The sequence below is a fragment of the Primulina huaijiensis genome, chromosome 11 (genome assembly GCF_012295235.1).
Source record: "Primulina huaijiensis isolate GDHJ02 chromosome 11, ASM1229523v2, whole genome shotgun sequence".
NCBI classification, from domain to species: domain Eukaryota; kingdom Viridiplantae; phylum Streptophyta; class Magnoliopsida; order Lamiales; family Gesneriaceae; genus Primulina; species Primulina huaijiensis.
Window position 1 is genome coordinate 2,029,692 of NC_133316.1, and position 17,859 is coordinate 2,047,550.

Here is a 17,859-nt window from a genome sequence, read left to right on the forward strand (position 1 = left end):
CATAAAAAATAACATTTTTTTTTATAGATAACCCAAATAAGATATCTTTCTTACAAAATACGATCGTCTCACACAAATTTTTGCCTTTTTTTCAAATTTGTAGTTCAAATATTTACATTTTAATTTGAATATTTGTTGGAAATTTGAAATTACTTAAATTTATATAATCTTAGGCAGATTTAAATTTTGATTTGGAAATTTGACTGAAATATAAAAATAAAATTGACAGAAATTCAGTTGGGAGAAAGTGATGATGAATCAGAAGTGGTGGGACAAAATTCGAACCGATTCAGATTACCCTCCCTTTTTCCCACGACAAAATGCCCCAACCGATCCTTGGTCTCCACCAAATGATGCTTGCACAGGAACTCCTCACTGCAAATTCTCTCAACTTCCCTCTCAATTTCATGCACGAACACGTGGGTTTCACCGCTGGCGCCGACCCTTTTGCTCCTCGCTAGAACTCCAGCGGTGTATATGGCGGCCATTCTTCCCGGTGCCGCCGCGAAATACCCTCGAGGCCCGTCGATTAGGATCACGTCCCATGGGACATCGTACACGTGGTTGGGCAGGTCGTTGATCGCCAATTTGCAGTCCGAGAACAAGAGGTTTTGAACCGGGCGGCATTCTTTGCTGATTTCTTGTTTGTAATGCTCAATCAAATCGTACAGTTCGCTTACTTTCGTGGTGAATTGGACGTCAAAGGCTTCGATGAACGGGTGTTTTTCTTCGAGTTTCGAGACTAGATAGGAGCTCTCGTCGATGAAAACCGTGCGTCCGTTGTGGTTGAGGGAGTTCCAGAGGAGGGTCTCGTGTGTGAGCCCGAACACTAGGAAGTTACACGGAGGGTTGCAGCCACGTAGGACGGCGGCGACGGCCTTCACCTCGTCGGCCGACATGTGGTCCGAGGAGGTAACATTCGCAGAAGCATAGTGAAGAAGTGCGTCAAATACGGGTTTAGGAAGCTGAGACTTCGGTTTACCGGCGACGGCGGTTTTTCCGGAGATGGTGTCTGGTTCTCTTGTGGTGATGATAATGAAAGCAAAAGTGAAAATAAAGACAGCTAAAACCGCCAGCCAAGCGCGGTGTGAGGGGAATATTGGGCCACCGACACTGCCGGATTTATGGACGGAAGGGTGGAGAACGATGAATTTGGCGGTGGGCTTCATTTTCTTGAAGTCCCAAGTGTTTGATTAAAGCTGGAAAAGATAAAGAGATGAGTTGCTAGCAATGAAAGAGTACTCAAAGACAGAGCATTCAGGTTCTTTAAAAAACCCTCACATGGAGGAATTTAAGACAGTGGCACGAGTTCATAGGTAGGGTGTCTGTGCATTGTACTAAATGTTCCTAAATTTTTTAATAATTGCCTCAACTTTTTTTTAAAAAATATATATTTTTCTTTATTTAGCTTTTGAATAAAAATATATGATTCCCAATTTAGCAACACGTAAATGTTTTTTAAAGTTGTATTTCTTAATTATTTATTATTTATTATTTATTTAGGAAAATATTGAAGTTCATGTCAAAATGATGAATTTTTTTTAGTTCAAACCGGAGATGAGATGTTAATTATAATTGAATATCAAATTTGAGATCTCGTCAATCGTCCCAAAACTAAAATTATGAATTTTTTTACAAATCTTGATTCGTTGTTTCAAAATATTACCATGAATCAAGTTCAATATGGATTTTTTTCCATTTATATCGATAAATCATGTATTATTGGTAATGGATAGATAAAATTATTATTTATTTTGTGCAGAATACAGTATCGGAATAACAATTTAAAATATAAAAATCTAAATGGAGGCAATAATATGTGTTTTTTAACTCAAAAATATCGGTGAGATATTGATACAATAATATTTGAAATGATAACGTAGAGAAAATTGAGGGTCCGGTACCAATAAATAGTACGTATATCATGTTTAAGAGAATAAATTATATTTTTATGTCAAAATTATTATTTTTTATTATAAATATATATCATGTTTTGATTTGTCGGTTGATAAATAAGATAATAAATTTCGATAACTTGAAAATTTTAATTTATTTTCGAGTGTATAATTTATATTTTATTTGTTTAAGGAAATAAATTTTTTTTTTAATTTATTTTTAGCTGATGTAATGGAGCTTGGAGCATGGACACAAATTTCAAGAAAAACATGCTTTTTATCGTTTGGTGTATGTCAATTTAATTAAAACACAATTTGAAAATCTTTTGACTTATAAAGTTAATCAATAAAACGTGGATTATTGTTTAATGCAAATGGAACACTTTAGTTCAAATCGTGTCTCGTCACTTGTTCATTTGTTGCATTAAGTGGCCACATAATTTATAATATAATGGCTTTTTGTGATGATAATTTTCAAAAGTGATGTTACATGTACATTCATATTTGTACATCAATTTATACAACACAAGAAATTCAATGCAAAAATTCAATTTGTCAAAATCTCACCGTATATTGAATAAAAAATCTCGCGATACAGTAAAATCTCACGATATAATGATTGTAAATATCACTGTAACAATATATTTGTTGTACTTTAGCATTATTTATTTTCAAATATAAAAACAATTTTCCTTCACTCTTACATAAATATAAAAATAGAATTTTAGACATAATGATATCGTTACAGCCCAACAAATTTCTTCTAAAAAAAAAGGCTATTGATTATATAAATAAAACATAGAATTGATAGCCATTATTCTTGGGACATGGAATGTACTTGATTCGAGAAATTTTGGGGTAAATTTGGAGTGAAAAGTGGCTTGGATTATGGAATTTTGGAGATGGGATATCACGTGGACTGTTAGACTAATAGGCTAGAACATGGCTTTATTACCCTACTTTTACATTTTGAAATATATTTGTAACTAATATGCACTGTGCACAGAACTTAGAGTTTATATGATATAAAAGAAAGATTTAACGTAATTTTTATAACACAGCTAGTGTGTTGAAAATTTCAAGTTTTGGTGATTTAATAAATCTGTTGATTCAACGGATAATTACAGAGTCTAATCTAAATGAATTCACACTACAAGAAATTTCATAATCAACAACGCACATATGACAACGGTTTTCAGTAAAACCTTTGTAAAAAGGTTTTTAACAAAAGTTTTAGTGAAAATCGTTGTTGTATGTCGTTTTGTTAAACAAAAGACAACGGTTAGAACCGTTTCTAACCGTTGTCTTTGAGCATTTATGACAACGGCTATTAGCGTGTTTTTTTGACAATCGACAATGGTTTTAGAAAACCTTTGTCGATTAGCGTGTTTTTTAGAAAAACAACAACGGTTACCGTCGCTAAATTCAAAATTGCGACGGTTTTACTTTAGTTTGGCACATAGGAACTATGGCCTTGTCTGTCGATAGACATGACATGTCACATATCTGTATTTCACTGGTGTTGATTAGATCAGTTGAAGTGTTTAAAAAAGAGGTTGAATAAACACTTTCTAAAATTTTTTTTATCAAAAATTTATTTAGTTTGGTTCGAAACTGAACTTAATATTCTCGATTGTCAATATCAGTTGACTAATAAAATATGTGTGGAAAGAAGTCAAATTGACATATTATACTAAGTAAAATGAATGGTAGACTGAAAGTAGAATGCATGCAAATTTGTTTATGGATGTTCGGAGAACTTAAGTTTCTACGTCATTTTCATCTTTTTGGGAAGACTCACATTAGAAGACTTTGATCTTTAGAACCAATTTTGTGCAATGTTCAAGGAACCAATCTTTGCATCACCCCAGAAGCTACTTGCAGAAATGTTCGACCTCCCATCGATTAGACTTAACTCTTTCTCTACTCTCCCAAATGGTAATTATGCTCATTTGAGAACTCGAGTCATTTCGTAACATGGAGCTAGTGATACTAGATTTTATTTTCTTCTAAAAAAATTGTTTTTATATGAAAAAACATACTTTAAATATGAATGCTTAAATTTGAAAGGATGAAATAAGGTAAAATATGTGAGAAATGACCAAGAACAACTATAGGTGTGATTGATTTACATGTGAAAACCGAATAAATCTAACCGTCCACGTTAAAAAAAAAAACCAAATAAAATATTCGGATATAGATTATATATTTCTGAAATCAAAATAAATAATATGAAATCGAATCGAAATAACAGATAGCATAGATGAAAAACCATCTCTTCTGATGATTAGTACATACTCGAATCTGTAAGAAAAGATCGACACCTGTTAAGTAATGTAATCAAAACCAAGTGCACAAGAAGCCATATGTTCACATATGTAGCAGATCACAAGCTGCCCATCTAGAAGCCCCTAGATCTCTCTTATAGTTTGCTGTTGTAACAATATAACAAACTCTATATTCTTCTTTTCCTTTTTTTATCCTTGGTGGTCGTAAATATAAATACACTTGTATTGACTCTTTGAAATCAGAGAGATTGGAATACAATTCTACAGTGCCTTCTTCCTTTCACAAACCATCGTATTTAATATTTTAACTTGGTATCAGAGCAATTATGGCGGAAGCCACCTCACCTGGAGAATCCGGCTCAGCCACAATGTCCAATCTCAGCCCTAACCTCATGATTTTAAATCCCTCCAACCAAATCAACACTATCAAACTCACCGATGAGAATTTTCTCCTCTGGCAGCTTCAAGTATTAGCTGGAATTCGAGGCTTGGGTCTTGACATCTATATTGATCCTTAGTCAATCATCCCACCCAACACCATCCCTGGTGAAAATTGTACTGATATTCCAAATCCTCTATACATTGCTTGGTCTAGGCAAGATCAACATATTTTTTCATTCCTCCTGGCCTCCATGACCGAAGGAATTCAAAGTCAGATGATTGGGTGTTCTTCGTCTGCTCAAATATGGATCCGCGTTTCTACTTTATTTGCTACTCGCTCAAAGGCGAGAATGATGCAGTACCGACTTCAATTGCAGACACTCAAGAAAGGTGGTCTTAGCATGAAGGATTATCTTGGTAAAATGAAAAGTTATGTTGATTCACTTGCTGCTTGTGGGCATTATATATCCGATGATGATCAGGTTCTCTATATCCTGGGTGGTGTTGGAATGGAGTATGACTCGGTTGTTGTTCATGTGACCTCTCGAGTTGAATCGATTTCGCCTTCGGAAGTTGGTGCTCTACTTCTATCACACGAAGGACGCATCGAATCATACACTGTGAATGTGGATGGCACTGTACCTACAGCCAACATTTCTACTTTTTCTTCAGTCAAAGGTTGTCCATCATCGCCATCTCCGAGCTCTTCCCCGCATGGCAGAGGTCGTGTCCGATTTGCTCGGGGTGGTCGATGAAGCTGGTCAAACACCAACAATCGCCCTATTTGCCAGATTTGTGGGTATTCTGGCCACATTGCGAAAAAAATGTTATTACCGCTTTGATAAGGAATTCGTTTCACATCCACGAACTCCAGGAAATCACCACTCAAACAATTATCGCAACAAGCCTGAAGCACCTCCATCTGCTGCAGTAGCTGTGGCAAATTCAGAAAGTTTAAATGATGACTGGTGGTTCCCAGATTCCGGAGCTTCTCACCATGTTACTAATGATCTTGCCAACCTTGCTCTTGGGACTGAATATACCGGTGGAGGTAATGTTCTGATGGGGAATGAAACAGGTTTGCCGATCACTCATATTGGTTCTTCATATTTCTTATCTCATGATTCGAAATGCAAATTATCTCTAAGTCACCTTCTTCGAGTCCCTCATATTTCTAAAAATCTGCTTAGTATGAGCAAATTTGCTCAAGACAATAATGTCTATTTTGAATTTCATCCATCTTTTTGTGTTGTGAAGGACCTAGTGACGGGAAACACCCTCCTCAAAGGCACTTTACATGAAGGTCTGTATAAATTTTCCTTGGGCAAACCAGCTCCTTCATCTACACACTCTGCCACATACTTGCATACTCAACATTTTCCAGCTGTTTCTCTCTTCAATCAAGTGAATCAGTCTCACAACTTAACTGCAGTAGGATCTTCCATACTCAACCAATGGCATTATAGATTAGGCCATCCTATGATTTTCCACTATAAAGCACATTTTATCTGGTTGTAATATCTCTTTTTCAAAGAATGACAATATTAGTTTCTGCTCATCTTGTGAACTGGGCAAGAGTCATCGTCTTCCATTTACTTCCTCCTTAACCTGTTATGACAAACCACTTCAATTAGTATATTCTGATATATGGGGCCCGGCCTACCAAGCTTCGACTAATGGCTTTAAATATTATATCAATTTTGTGGATGCCTACAGTCGATACACCTGGATATATTTCCTAAAAGCAAAATCTGAGGTGTTTCAAATTTTTCATCAATTTAAGACTCATGTTGAACTACAATTTGATACGAAAATAAAAACCCTTCAAACTGACTGGGGTGGAGAGTATCGACCATTAACTCATTTCTTTCAGAAATATGGGATTCATCAATCATACATATATGCTCGAGCTGGTCCACGACTCAGCGGACCGTGCCTGGGATATGGCCCAGCCTCGAAGCCAGCAACTACGTATGATTGTTGATATCGATCATTTGATTCCTGATATCCTGATATCTTGCACCTATACATGCATTGCATTCATGCATGGCATCATTGCATTTCTATGTCATATATCGTGGTTTCTTGATGTCTCGTACTGGGGTTTCTGACCCCCGAGAGGGGGCTGTCGTGTCTTTTGTGTGTCGACATGACAGGTGCATAGGTGGTTCGACCTCAGGCGCTCAAGAGGAAGCCTCAGGAAGTACCAGAGCTCCTTGAGAGTGGGCTCAGTTGTATTTAGGTACTGTGTGATGTTGCTGTCTCTCAGTTACCTTATGCATATATTTGGAGGATTGTATTATAGTATTATCGAGCCTTGTCGGCTCTATGATATTTTGGGTTTGTATATGTCATGATTGTGTCTGGCTGGCACATGTTTATGATGTTGTGTTTATTGAGGGCATATGTTGTGTATTTTGAGTATTTGATTTTCTGGTGTGTCCAATTTATGTGAAGGTCATGCCGAAATTTTTATAGGCCCAAACGCAAATTTTTAACTCACTTTTCCGCTGTTTACTGATTAATCATGATTGCATGTTAATAAATCATTATTAGGATAACGGGCCCTCACAGAAATTCTCTAAATCATCCAAATAATGCCCCGAGCCCCATATCAAATGCGAACACTTGAATGTTGCCAAAATATGAACAGTCCATATCATTGCGTCTTTTTTTTAAATGAATTTTCTAACCCACAAGCAACCGATATACTCGCGGAAAAAAGAACTGGTAACTCCGAATTGTGTCTCGGAGACTCAACTACCCAAACGTGAATCTCCAATTGACCTCGCAGATTTGGAAAGCATGATTCAAACGTTGAGGGTAGAAGAAAGTGGTCAACCTAGAGAAATGTTTAATACTAGGTCTTAGCGAGATCGCTCGTCGCTATTAGCGATGACTCAATCACCAACAATGGTCAAAAGGCAAATTCTTTTAGGGAACATGTAGCAAGGTACTACAATGAGAATCGTCTAGCAGGTTCACCCAACAGAAGTGCAAGTGTGATATGATCGTATCGGCAAAATACAATTCAAAGAAGATATATCGCTTCAACGCAAATTATAATAGAGTTTAAAGTGGATATCAAATCGATTACAGCGATGAGGATATATTGAGGCTTGCGAATGAAAATATCGTGAAAAAATAGGCATTTCATTTAATCTCAAGCATGTGCGGAGAATAATGAAATATCGTCCAATGTTTACTCTACAATCTACTGATCACCTTGTTGATAAGAAGAAAGCGAGGACCTCAGAGTCGAGACACTCGTCCAATGGGTCAGAAGGTAGCAAAAACAAAAGAAAAAAGCAAAGAAAAATTGGTCATGGAGGATATGAAAGTAAATTTGAACAATATGTTTGCAAAGTTTACTGAGTATACAATCATTAAATGACTGAAGTTGAAGTGAAACAAAGAGAAGTCGAAATAGATGAGATGAAATAAAAGCTATCTTAGCCAAATCTGAAGCTAATTATCACCAACGTAAGATGAAGAAATACACAATCCTTTCCAAGGATACTTCGCAAATGATAGATGACTTATATTTTATGAACGTCTATGTCAGGAGATTAGCGGGAGATGAAATATCTAAAATGTGTAGTAAACCTTTAAGTTTTAATGTAATTTTACTTTCAGTTAATGTAATTTCAATTAACTTAAATTTTAATTAATTTAATTATAATTTTAATTGACGTATTTCTTCTTTCAATTAATGTAATGTAGTCGTTTGAAACTAAGCATTGTAAAGTGGCGATTGGAAAAAGAATGTTGCAAACTAACCGTAAAAAAGTATTTTTTGCATGACAATAACACTATATAGATACCCCGTGCTCCACAATTCTTCATTCTAAAAGCACACAGTTTGGAAACAACATAGAATTGAATTTGCTTCATCCAAAATGTCTCAATATTGCAATAGCTCTGGCTCCACAAGTGAAAAAAAGTCCAAGTTGAAATTGATGACAAATGTTATGATCTGGGGGAAGAACTGATGTTATTGATACTTCAACGAAGCAGAAAAATAATTGAAGCATATCAAAGTAATAATAAGATGCAGCAAAGAAGAAGGTTCATCTAAAAAAATTGTGAAGTCATACACGCAGGGCTCTTCAATGATTATTTCTCCACAAACCCGATGTATCCATATCACATATTTCGAAGATGATTTCAATTACGAAAATGGATATTCCTTCTCATAATGAATGCACTTGAGAATCATTCATCATATCTTCTGCAGAGGGACAATGTTCCGAGAATAAAAATCTTATCACCAATATAAAAATTCACGGTTGCGATTCGTAAATTGTATCATGGGTTCAGAAATCTTTATGATGCAGATTGTAACATGTGAGAATTCTTGGAGAGATTTTTTTGAGTCTGCAATAACATATTTATAATTGGTAACTTCAACGATCGGGTATGCTTTCCAAAGATCACTCGTACTATTTTTCGACATAACGAACTTGTCTATATCAACATTGTATGCTATAATAAATGTCATTAAATATCTTCTTTGCTTTATCGTCTTGTATATCCTAGCTTCTAAAAACTAGTTTGACTTGTGACTTTAGGAAACTTTTTGTCACATCGGAAGTTGGTAATGAACTATTACTAAAACCGATAATTTCTGAGTGGTTTGAAAAATGTATCTTATTGATTTGCACACTTCTAACCGGTGGTTTGAGAAAAATAAATTGTATTTAATACAGAACGGTCAGAAGATATATGATCTGCATCTGGTGATGAATAGAACACTGGAACGACTATATTTTACATCGGCGGTCGAAAACCTGAAAAACAAAGTAGCGGCTGGTTTTCTATAATAACTCAATACTATTATTTTGTCAATCAAAAAAATTAAGGTAAAGTTATTATTCTAACAATATGTTATACCTTCTTTCGGGTCTTCGGTTCATTTAATGATATTAAAGTGTTGTATGAATATCACATTTCAAAAAATATTTAAATATTTAAAATTTTGTCATAAATTTTTTATCATACAATATTAAATAACAAAAATGTTTATCCAAAGTTTTAGTAAGGGTACATAAAATTTTGGTTCATCTTGTTTTTTCCTAGAAAATACTTAAAAAATTTGGGGTTTGCAAAATTTCGATTTACCAAAATTTTATTACTCTTACACAAAAATAGTTTTAAGGAGATTTATTTTTTATTTTAGAAATTTAATATGTTTTCCATATTAAAATTTTACATAAATAAAAAATAAAAATAAATTAATGAATATATTTAAAATACTTAGAGATCAATATATATATCAAATTAAATAAACTACGGTTCAAACTTAACTTGATTCAATTAACTATTGAAATTAAATCAAATTTATATGTCCTATCAAAATTTAAGTTCTACTTAGAATTATATGAATTAAAAATGATTTTTATTATTATTGTTATATGATAAAAATATGATTAAATCTTAAAATATAATTATTAAATATTTAATGTGAAAACAATGTATGGTAGATTTTGATGATTAACTAAAATTTATGGAAGACAATATTGAAAATTAGTTAGATTAAAATATATGTTAGAGTGTGATTAATAAATTATGGAATATAAATAACATTTTTTATGATTAAATTGTAAAAAATTATCAATCCCAATACTTAAAAGTAAAAGATTTAATGACCCAACGTGGACAATTAATTAGGCAATGAATTAGTAGCATTATCAAATTTTGGCCTCAAATGTTGTTTCTGGTGTCAATTAAAAGAATTCGTCAAATTAATAAATTGATGAATGAAGTTTTTAGGGTGAAAAGTACTGTTGGTTTCATACACCCATTTTTTATATTTTTCTTGTGCCAGTTTGGTATGCTTCGAATCGTATATTTAAACAATTTTTTTCATAAAATTTGTTCGGCAAACAATATATATTGATTTAATAAACAATGAAGATGTGTGATAAAAAATATTATCTTTGAATAAGATGAAAGAGTTCAAGTTTGACACCGTAGTGTATATAATATATGTCACATATATAATTTTGATATATTGACTATTAATTGTGTTCATATTTGTGCTTATTGCTAAGTGTGGTATCATCTCGACGGTAGATATATAGACGAAAACAGGCAGCATATCAAAACTGATTGCATGTTGTTGGAACTTTTCAAGTTCGCAATCTTGATTTTGATGTTAACAAAACTTGTTATTTTGTGTTACTAATAAACTACCTTAGTGTGCAGAAGTTAGGATCAGTCACGAGCTGTTTACATCGCAAACTGAAGACCCAACTGATCACACAAACTGAATCAGTCTAACTGTTATGTCAATTGAGCAGTCCAGCTGATTATCCAGTTGATAGGTGGTTCAGAAGGAGAACCTCAGAAGCCTGACCAGCCGAAAGAGTATTCAACTGATGAAGATTCCCAGCTGATCAGTTCAACTGAACGAGAGTGAAATCAGTTCAACTGACGAGTCAACTGATTTCACCAGCCCAACTAAAGATCAGTTCAGCTGACTAGTTCGAAGCATCAGTCAGAATCTTTCAATTGTAGATCAAGACACACTCTTTCTAGTGGATTCCGGCTATATACAAAGGTACAAAGCCATTGTCCAGTCAAAAGACAATAATGGAAGTTGCATCAGAGCATTAAAGACAAAACGTTTCAGAAGAGCAGTCGGAAAGTCGAGACACAAAGTCCAAGAAACGAATTCAAGATGCAAGAGATACAATAATTTAGTCTGACTGTACGATCAATTTTTCCCCTATCTAAAGAGAAGATCAGTGAAGACTCAACATACACAGAGATAAGAAGCTTCAACAAAAACACGAGAGAAAAGAAAGGGCACGCACATTGCAAATCAGCTTTCAGAAGCAATCAGCCCAGAAGGACACTTCAACGTGTTATCAGCTTAGTATAGAAGCTTATCTCCCTCAGTGTGTGAGAACATCCTTGTTCAGTTCTCACACACAAACACTGTCACCACCACTAAAATAAAATCTTGCACAAAGACGTTAAAAATTGTGTATGTAGTCTTTGACACATAGACATTAAAGAAATGTTGGCTGGAAGGTGCTGCTTTCAGTCGTAGCTAGGAGTTCAGTTTAGGCTGTAGTGTACGTTCTAACTGAGTGAGTTTGTCGAAGTAGTTGTATAAATCAAAGTCTTCTAGTGGATCCTACCCGTGGAGATAGAAGGGGTGACGTAGGAGCAGTTGAAGTCTCCGAACATCCATAAACATATCTTGTGTATTTAACTGATTAACTGCTGTTTTCAAACTGTTTGGATCAGTTAGAGTGTCTGTCAGTTCAGTTGTCACCATAACTTAACTGATGAATACAAAAACTAATCTACCCTTTTTCAGTATTCAGTTTACATAAGTTAAAATGTTTTCTAATATAACAGTCTTCTTCACGAAGGATTACTTCGATTTTCTTCCGCTTGGTTTTAAACCAAATTCGATTTAATTCATCGGTGTTAACATTCTTAGAACATGAGCTATTGTAGCTCATTGGAGAATATAGTGTTCGAAATGCCTTCAAAGGCACTAGCACATTCGATCCTTCACATGTAATTATATTACATTCCACAATTATATTTAATCAAATTATATAAAGTGATTTCATTCCAATAATATCATGATTGATCATTTGGATAAGATTTTTTTATTTTATTTTATTTTAAGTGAGAACTAGTGTTTTTCATTTTTCAGTTCGTTTTTACGCAATTTATTTCAGTTTTTTTTGGTTTTCGGTTTTATAAATACATAATCTGATATCCTGACAATTTTCTTCCGATTCGGTTTGGTTTTCTATCAAAATTGTTTGGTGATTTCTGTTTACTTTATTCTATTTTGACAATGATTTAAATATGACATGCAAATTCAACCAAGCAAGTGGCCCAAATTAATGCACTGTCTAGTTTGAAAACCATGCATTTCCTCCTCAAAAATAAACATTAGCATATTTTTCATTTTGTTTTAGTACGTTTGTTTTGAGAAAATGCGTTTTGGAAAAATTATTTGAAAAATTGTAAAGCATAATATAAAATTGTGAAAATTTTTATTTAAAAACAACAATCATTTCGGGAGATAGTGAAAATTGTTGTGAAAAAGTAAAAATTTATGGTAAAAAGTAAAAATCTCAAACTCTCAAAATTATCACACTACACACTTTATAATATTTTTCTCTCAACTCAATTGTGATTTTTTTCACAAATGAGAGATCAATTTATAGAAAATTTTTACAAATAATGCAAAAAAAAATTACATCATTACCTTCATCATCACACACAAATTTCAATATTCAACACCTAATTTTACCTAATTTTCAACATTCAAATATTCAACATTCAATATTCAAATATTCAATATTAAAATATTAATTTTCAACACTCTATCTTGTGATGATGATCATAATGATTGTCTTCATTACGTGTTTTTATACTGCCTCGTTAAAAACCTTACTAGAAAAAACCCATTGAGATAAAAACCATAGTAAGGGAAAAAGAGTACAGCCACGTAAACTCCCCCTCATGTTGACACGAACAATTCTTCACAGATTTCGTAGATTGCGCATCCTAATATTATATATGTGCTTTCTGAATATTGTCGTAGGAAGTGCCTTTGTGAAGAGATCTGCTGAGTTTTTACTTGATTGAATGTGACGAACATCAATATATTTATTCTTCTCAAGCTCCTTGGTGAATGCGAAGAACTTAGAAAGAATATGTTTAGTTCTGTCGCTTTTTATATATCCTTCTTTCATTTGAGCAACACAAGCAACATTATCTTCATATAGTATCACAGGGTTCTCGTCCAATGATAATCCGCATGAGATTTGGATATGTTGGGTCATTGATTTTAACCACACACATTCACGGCTTGCTTCATGTAGTGCAATAATCTCGGCATGATTTGATGAAGTTGTTACGAGTATTTGTTTCTGTGAACACCAAGAAATTGCTGTGCCTCCACGAGTAAATACATATCCAGTTTGAGAACGTGTCTTGTGTGGATCAGATAAGTATCCAGCATCGGCATAAGCAATTATACTTGGATTAGCATCTTTTGAATACAAAAGTACCAAGTCTGTCGTTCCTCGTAGATAACGGAATATATGTTTAATTCCGTTCCAGTGTCTCTTTGTTGGATATGTGCTAAATCTTGCCAAAAAATTTACGGCAAAAGATATATCAGGCCTTGTACAATTTGTAAGATACATAAGGGCACCAATAGCACTTAAATATGGTACTTCTGGACCAAGAATATCTTCATCATCTTCACATGGACGGAATGGATCCTTTTCTATGTTTAATGATCTAACAACCATTGGAGTACTTAAAAGATTTGATTTATCCATATTAAAACGTTTAAAGATCTTTTCTGTATAATTTGTCTGGTGAACAAATATTCCACATTCTTTTTGTTCAATTTGTAAACCCAGACAATACTTGGTTTTTCCAAGATCCTTCATTTCAAATTCTTCTTTCAAGTATGACACAACTTCTTGAATTTCCTTATTTGTTCCAATGATGTTTAAATCATCAACATATACAGCAATAATTACGCATCCGGATGTTGTTTTCTTAATGAAAACACAAGGGCATATTGAATTATTTACATATCCCTTTTTCATCAAGTGATCACTTAGCCTATTATACCACATTCTGCCGGATTGCTTCAACCCATATAATGATCTTAGTAATTTCACAGAATAACATTCTCTGGGTTTTGAACTTTGTGCTTCAGGCATCTTAAATCCTTCAGGGATTTTCATATATATATTACTATCAAGTGATCCATATAAGTAGGCTGTAACAACATCCATAAGACGCATTTCTAAATTTTCAGATACTGCCAAGCTAATCAAATACCGAAACGTAATTGCATCCATCACAGGAGAATACGTTTCTTCATAATCAATTCCAGGCCTTTGAGAAAAACCTTGTGCAACAAGTCGAGCTTTATATCTTACTATTTCATTTTTCTCATTTCGCTTTCGAATAAAAACCCATTTGTATCCAACAGGTTTTACACCTTCAGGTGTAAGGACTATAGGTCCANCTTTCATCATCATGTGTTTTTTCAGGAACAACATTCTCTATTTTGTGATCATCATGTGTTTCTTCAGGAACATCATTATCTATTTTGTGATAATTGTGTTTCTCTATGAATTTTCTTTTTCGAGGATTTTTATCCTTGGAACCAATCGGCCTTCCACGTTTCAGGCGTTTTACGACATCATGACTTTGTTCAATTTGTTTGTTTGGAATTTCAATTCGAGCAGGAGCATTTACAGCATGTATATATGATTTAGTTACCTTTTTTTCATTTGTAAATGCATCTGGTATTTGATTTGCTATTCTTTGCAAGTGCACAATTTGTTGTACATCTTTTTCACATTTTTGTGTTCTTGTATCCAGATGTAACAATGATGATACATACCATGTAATTTCCTTTTCGGTATGTTTCTTGTCTCCCCCTAACATATGAAAGATTTCCTCATTAAAATGACAATCAGCAAAACGTGCTATGAACATGTCGCCCGTCTGAGGTTCAAGATATCGAATGATTGATGGACTATCATGACCGATATAAATTCTAATATTTCTTTGAGGTCCCATTTTCTTTCGTTGAGGTGGTGCAATAGGCACATACACCATACATCCAAAAATTCTCAAATGAGAAATGTCTTGTTCTTTACCAAATGCAAGCTGCAATGACGAGTATTTATGGTATGCACTTGGTCTGATGCGAATTAATGAAGCATCATGTAAAATTGCTTGTCCCCATATAGAAATAGGGAGCTTTGTTTTCATAATCATTGGTCTAGCAATCATTTGCAGACGTTTAATCAATGATTCAGCCAATCCATTCTGTGTATGTACATGAGCAACAAGATGCTCAACAATGATTCTCATATACATACAATAATCATTGAAAGTCTGGGAAGTAAATTCACCAGCATTATCAACTCTAATTTTCTTGATTGTATAATCGGGAAATTGATTCCTCAATTTTATTATTTGAGCAAGTAATCTTGCAAATGCAACATTTCGAGTTGACAATAAACATACATGTGACCATCTGCCGGAGGCATCAATCAATACCATAAAGTATCTGAATGGTCCACATGGTGGATGAATTGGTCCACAAATATCACCCTAAATACGTTCAAGAAACATTGGTGATTCAGTTTGAATTTTGGCTGGTGATGGTCTTATAATAAGTTTTCCAAGAGAACATGCTTTACATTGAAACTTATTATTCTGAAAGATCTTCTGGTCTTTCAGCGGATGACCATGTGTATTTTCTTTAATTCTTCGCATCATTGTTGAACCAGGATGTCTTAATCGATCATGCCAATTGGTTAATATTGAATAATTATCAACTACCATGTTTGATTCAATGGGACTTATATGTGTATAATGCAATCCAGTAGGGAACATTGGTAGTTTTTCAATCACATATTTCTTTCCTGATTTATATGTGGTAAGACACATATATTTCTCATTCCATTCATTCATTGTTTTAGTATCATACCCATGGGAATATATATCATTAAAACTCAACAAATTTCTTTTCGATTGTGGTGAATAGTGAATACAAAGCATCATTGATTAAAAATTTTGTACCATTAGGTAACAAAAATTGTGATTTACCACATCCTTTAATCAAGTCTACAGGACCTGATATTGTATTCACCATTGTTTTTGTTTGTTTTAGTTCCAAGAAATATCTTTTATCTTGGAGGATAGTGTGCGTTGTACCACTATCAGGTATGCAAACTTCAGCTTGGTTCATAGCATTTTCCATATTTGAACTTCAAAAAAATATGCAATGAAATAAAATTACTGACAATACAATACAATACATATTTAAAAATATAATACACTATAAAACATTATCATACGAGTACATGGAAAAATAAAACATTTTACATATTTATTCCACCAGCAAATTGATTATTGTCTGATAAATCAATCAGAAAATCTCCAGCATCAAAATGAGTTGAATCACTCAAAGGTTCACTATGTTCAGCGAAGTTGGTCTCCTTTTCTCTCCCCTTTATTGATTCTTTATAAAGTTTACAAAGGTACTCAGGGGCTCGACAAATACGGGACCAATGTCCTGGAGTACCACATCTGAAACAAGAACTTTCAAATCTTTTTGAGTGATTCTCATTAACACTCATATTCTCATGATGCCTTTTCGGTGGATGGTTTGGGACGCTCTTTTGAGATGAGTTATAGAAATAACTATCTCGATTATTTTCAAAACCACAGCCGCGTCCACGACCACGACCACTCCACGTCCCCGTCCACGTCCACGACCACGATCTCGATTTTGTTCTCGACCAAAATCTTGTCTATAACTTTGATTTTGGTTTCCAGGTTTAAATTCATTTTTGCTTACAGCATTTACTTCTGGAAATGCTGTTGATCAGTGGGTCGGGACTGATGATTTCTCATTAATAGCTCGTTGTTCTTTTCCGCAACAAGAAGACAGGCAATGAGTTCAGAATATCTCACAAATCCACGCACTCTATATTGTTGCTGTAGAATTATATTTGATGCGTGAAACGTGGAAAATGTTTTTTCAAGCATTTCTGATTCTGTAACCTCATGTCCACAAAATTTTAATTGCGAGATTATTCGATACATCGCCGAATTGTAATCACTTACTTTCTTAAAATCTTGGAATCTCAACATATTCCATTCATCACAGGCGGTCGGAAGTATAACTTCTCTTATATGTTCAAATCTTTCTTTTAATCCTTTCCACAGAGCCATGTGATCTTTTTCGATGAGATATTCACATTTCAAACCTTCATCAAGATGTCGACGCAAAAATATTATAGCTTTTGCTTTTTCTTATGATGAAGATATACCATTTTATTTAATAGTCTCGCTTAGACCCAATGACTCAAGATGCATTTCTACATCGAGAGTCCATGGCATATAATTTTTCCCCGTAATGTCGAGTGCAACAAATTCGAGCTTTGTCAAGTTTGACATGGTGGTACTAAAAAAAATTATGATGCATTTTATTAGTTAATGAATATTGCAATACAAAGTAATGGATAAACAACAAATACAAGCATTCGTAAAAATAAAGAAAACACACGAGGAGGATATTCTCCGATAAGTACAAGATTCGTGAGTATTATAACCAAAATAATTAAAAATAACTTTGTGAAAGCCATCTTCTTTTTTCTTCAAAAATTTGATGAAGAATAATTTTAGAGAAGAAGAGAAAGTTGGAGTGATTGAATGTGTTTGTGAGATCATATTTATAGGGCAAAAACTAGCCGTTTTGTTACCGTTTA

At 33.9% G+C, this 17,859-nt stretch overlaps 1 protein-coding gene and 1 pseudogene across 1 annotated transcript; both read right to left on the reverse strand.

Moving 5' to 3' along the window:
• Nucleotides 1-77: 77 nt before the first annotated feature.
• On the reverse strand, nt 78-1,332 carry LOC140987332 (protein IRX15-LIKE-like). Its single transcript, XM_073455790.1, has one exon. It carries the CDS (start codon nt 1,167-1,169, stop codon nt 234-236), a length of 936 nt encoding a protein of 311 aa, XP_073311891.1. The 5' UTR covers nt 1,170-1,332; the 3' UTR covers nt 78-233.
• A 2,797-nt stretch (nt 1,333-4,129) lies between these two features.
• LOC140988781 (scopoletin glucosyltransferase-like) overlaps nt 4,130-17,859 on the reverse strand; it is a 21,357-nt pseudogene continuing 7,627 nt past the window's right edge.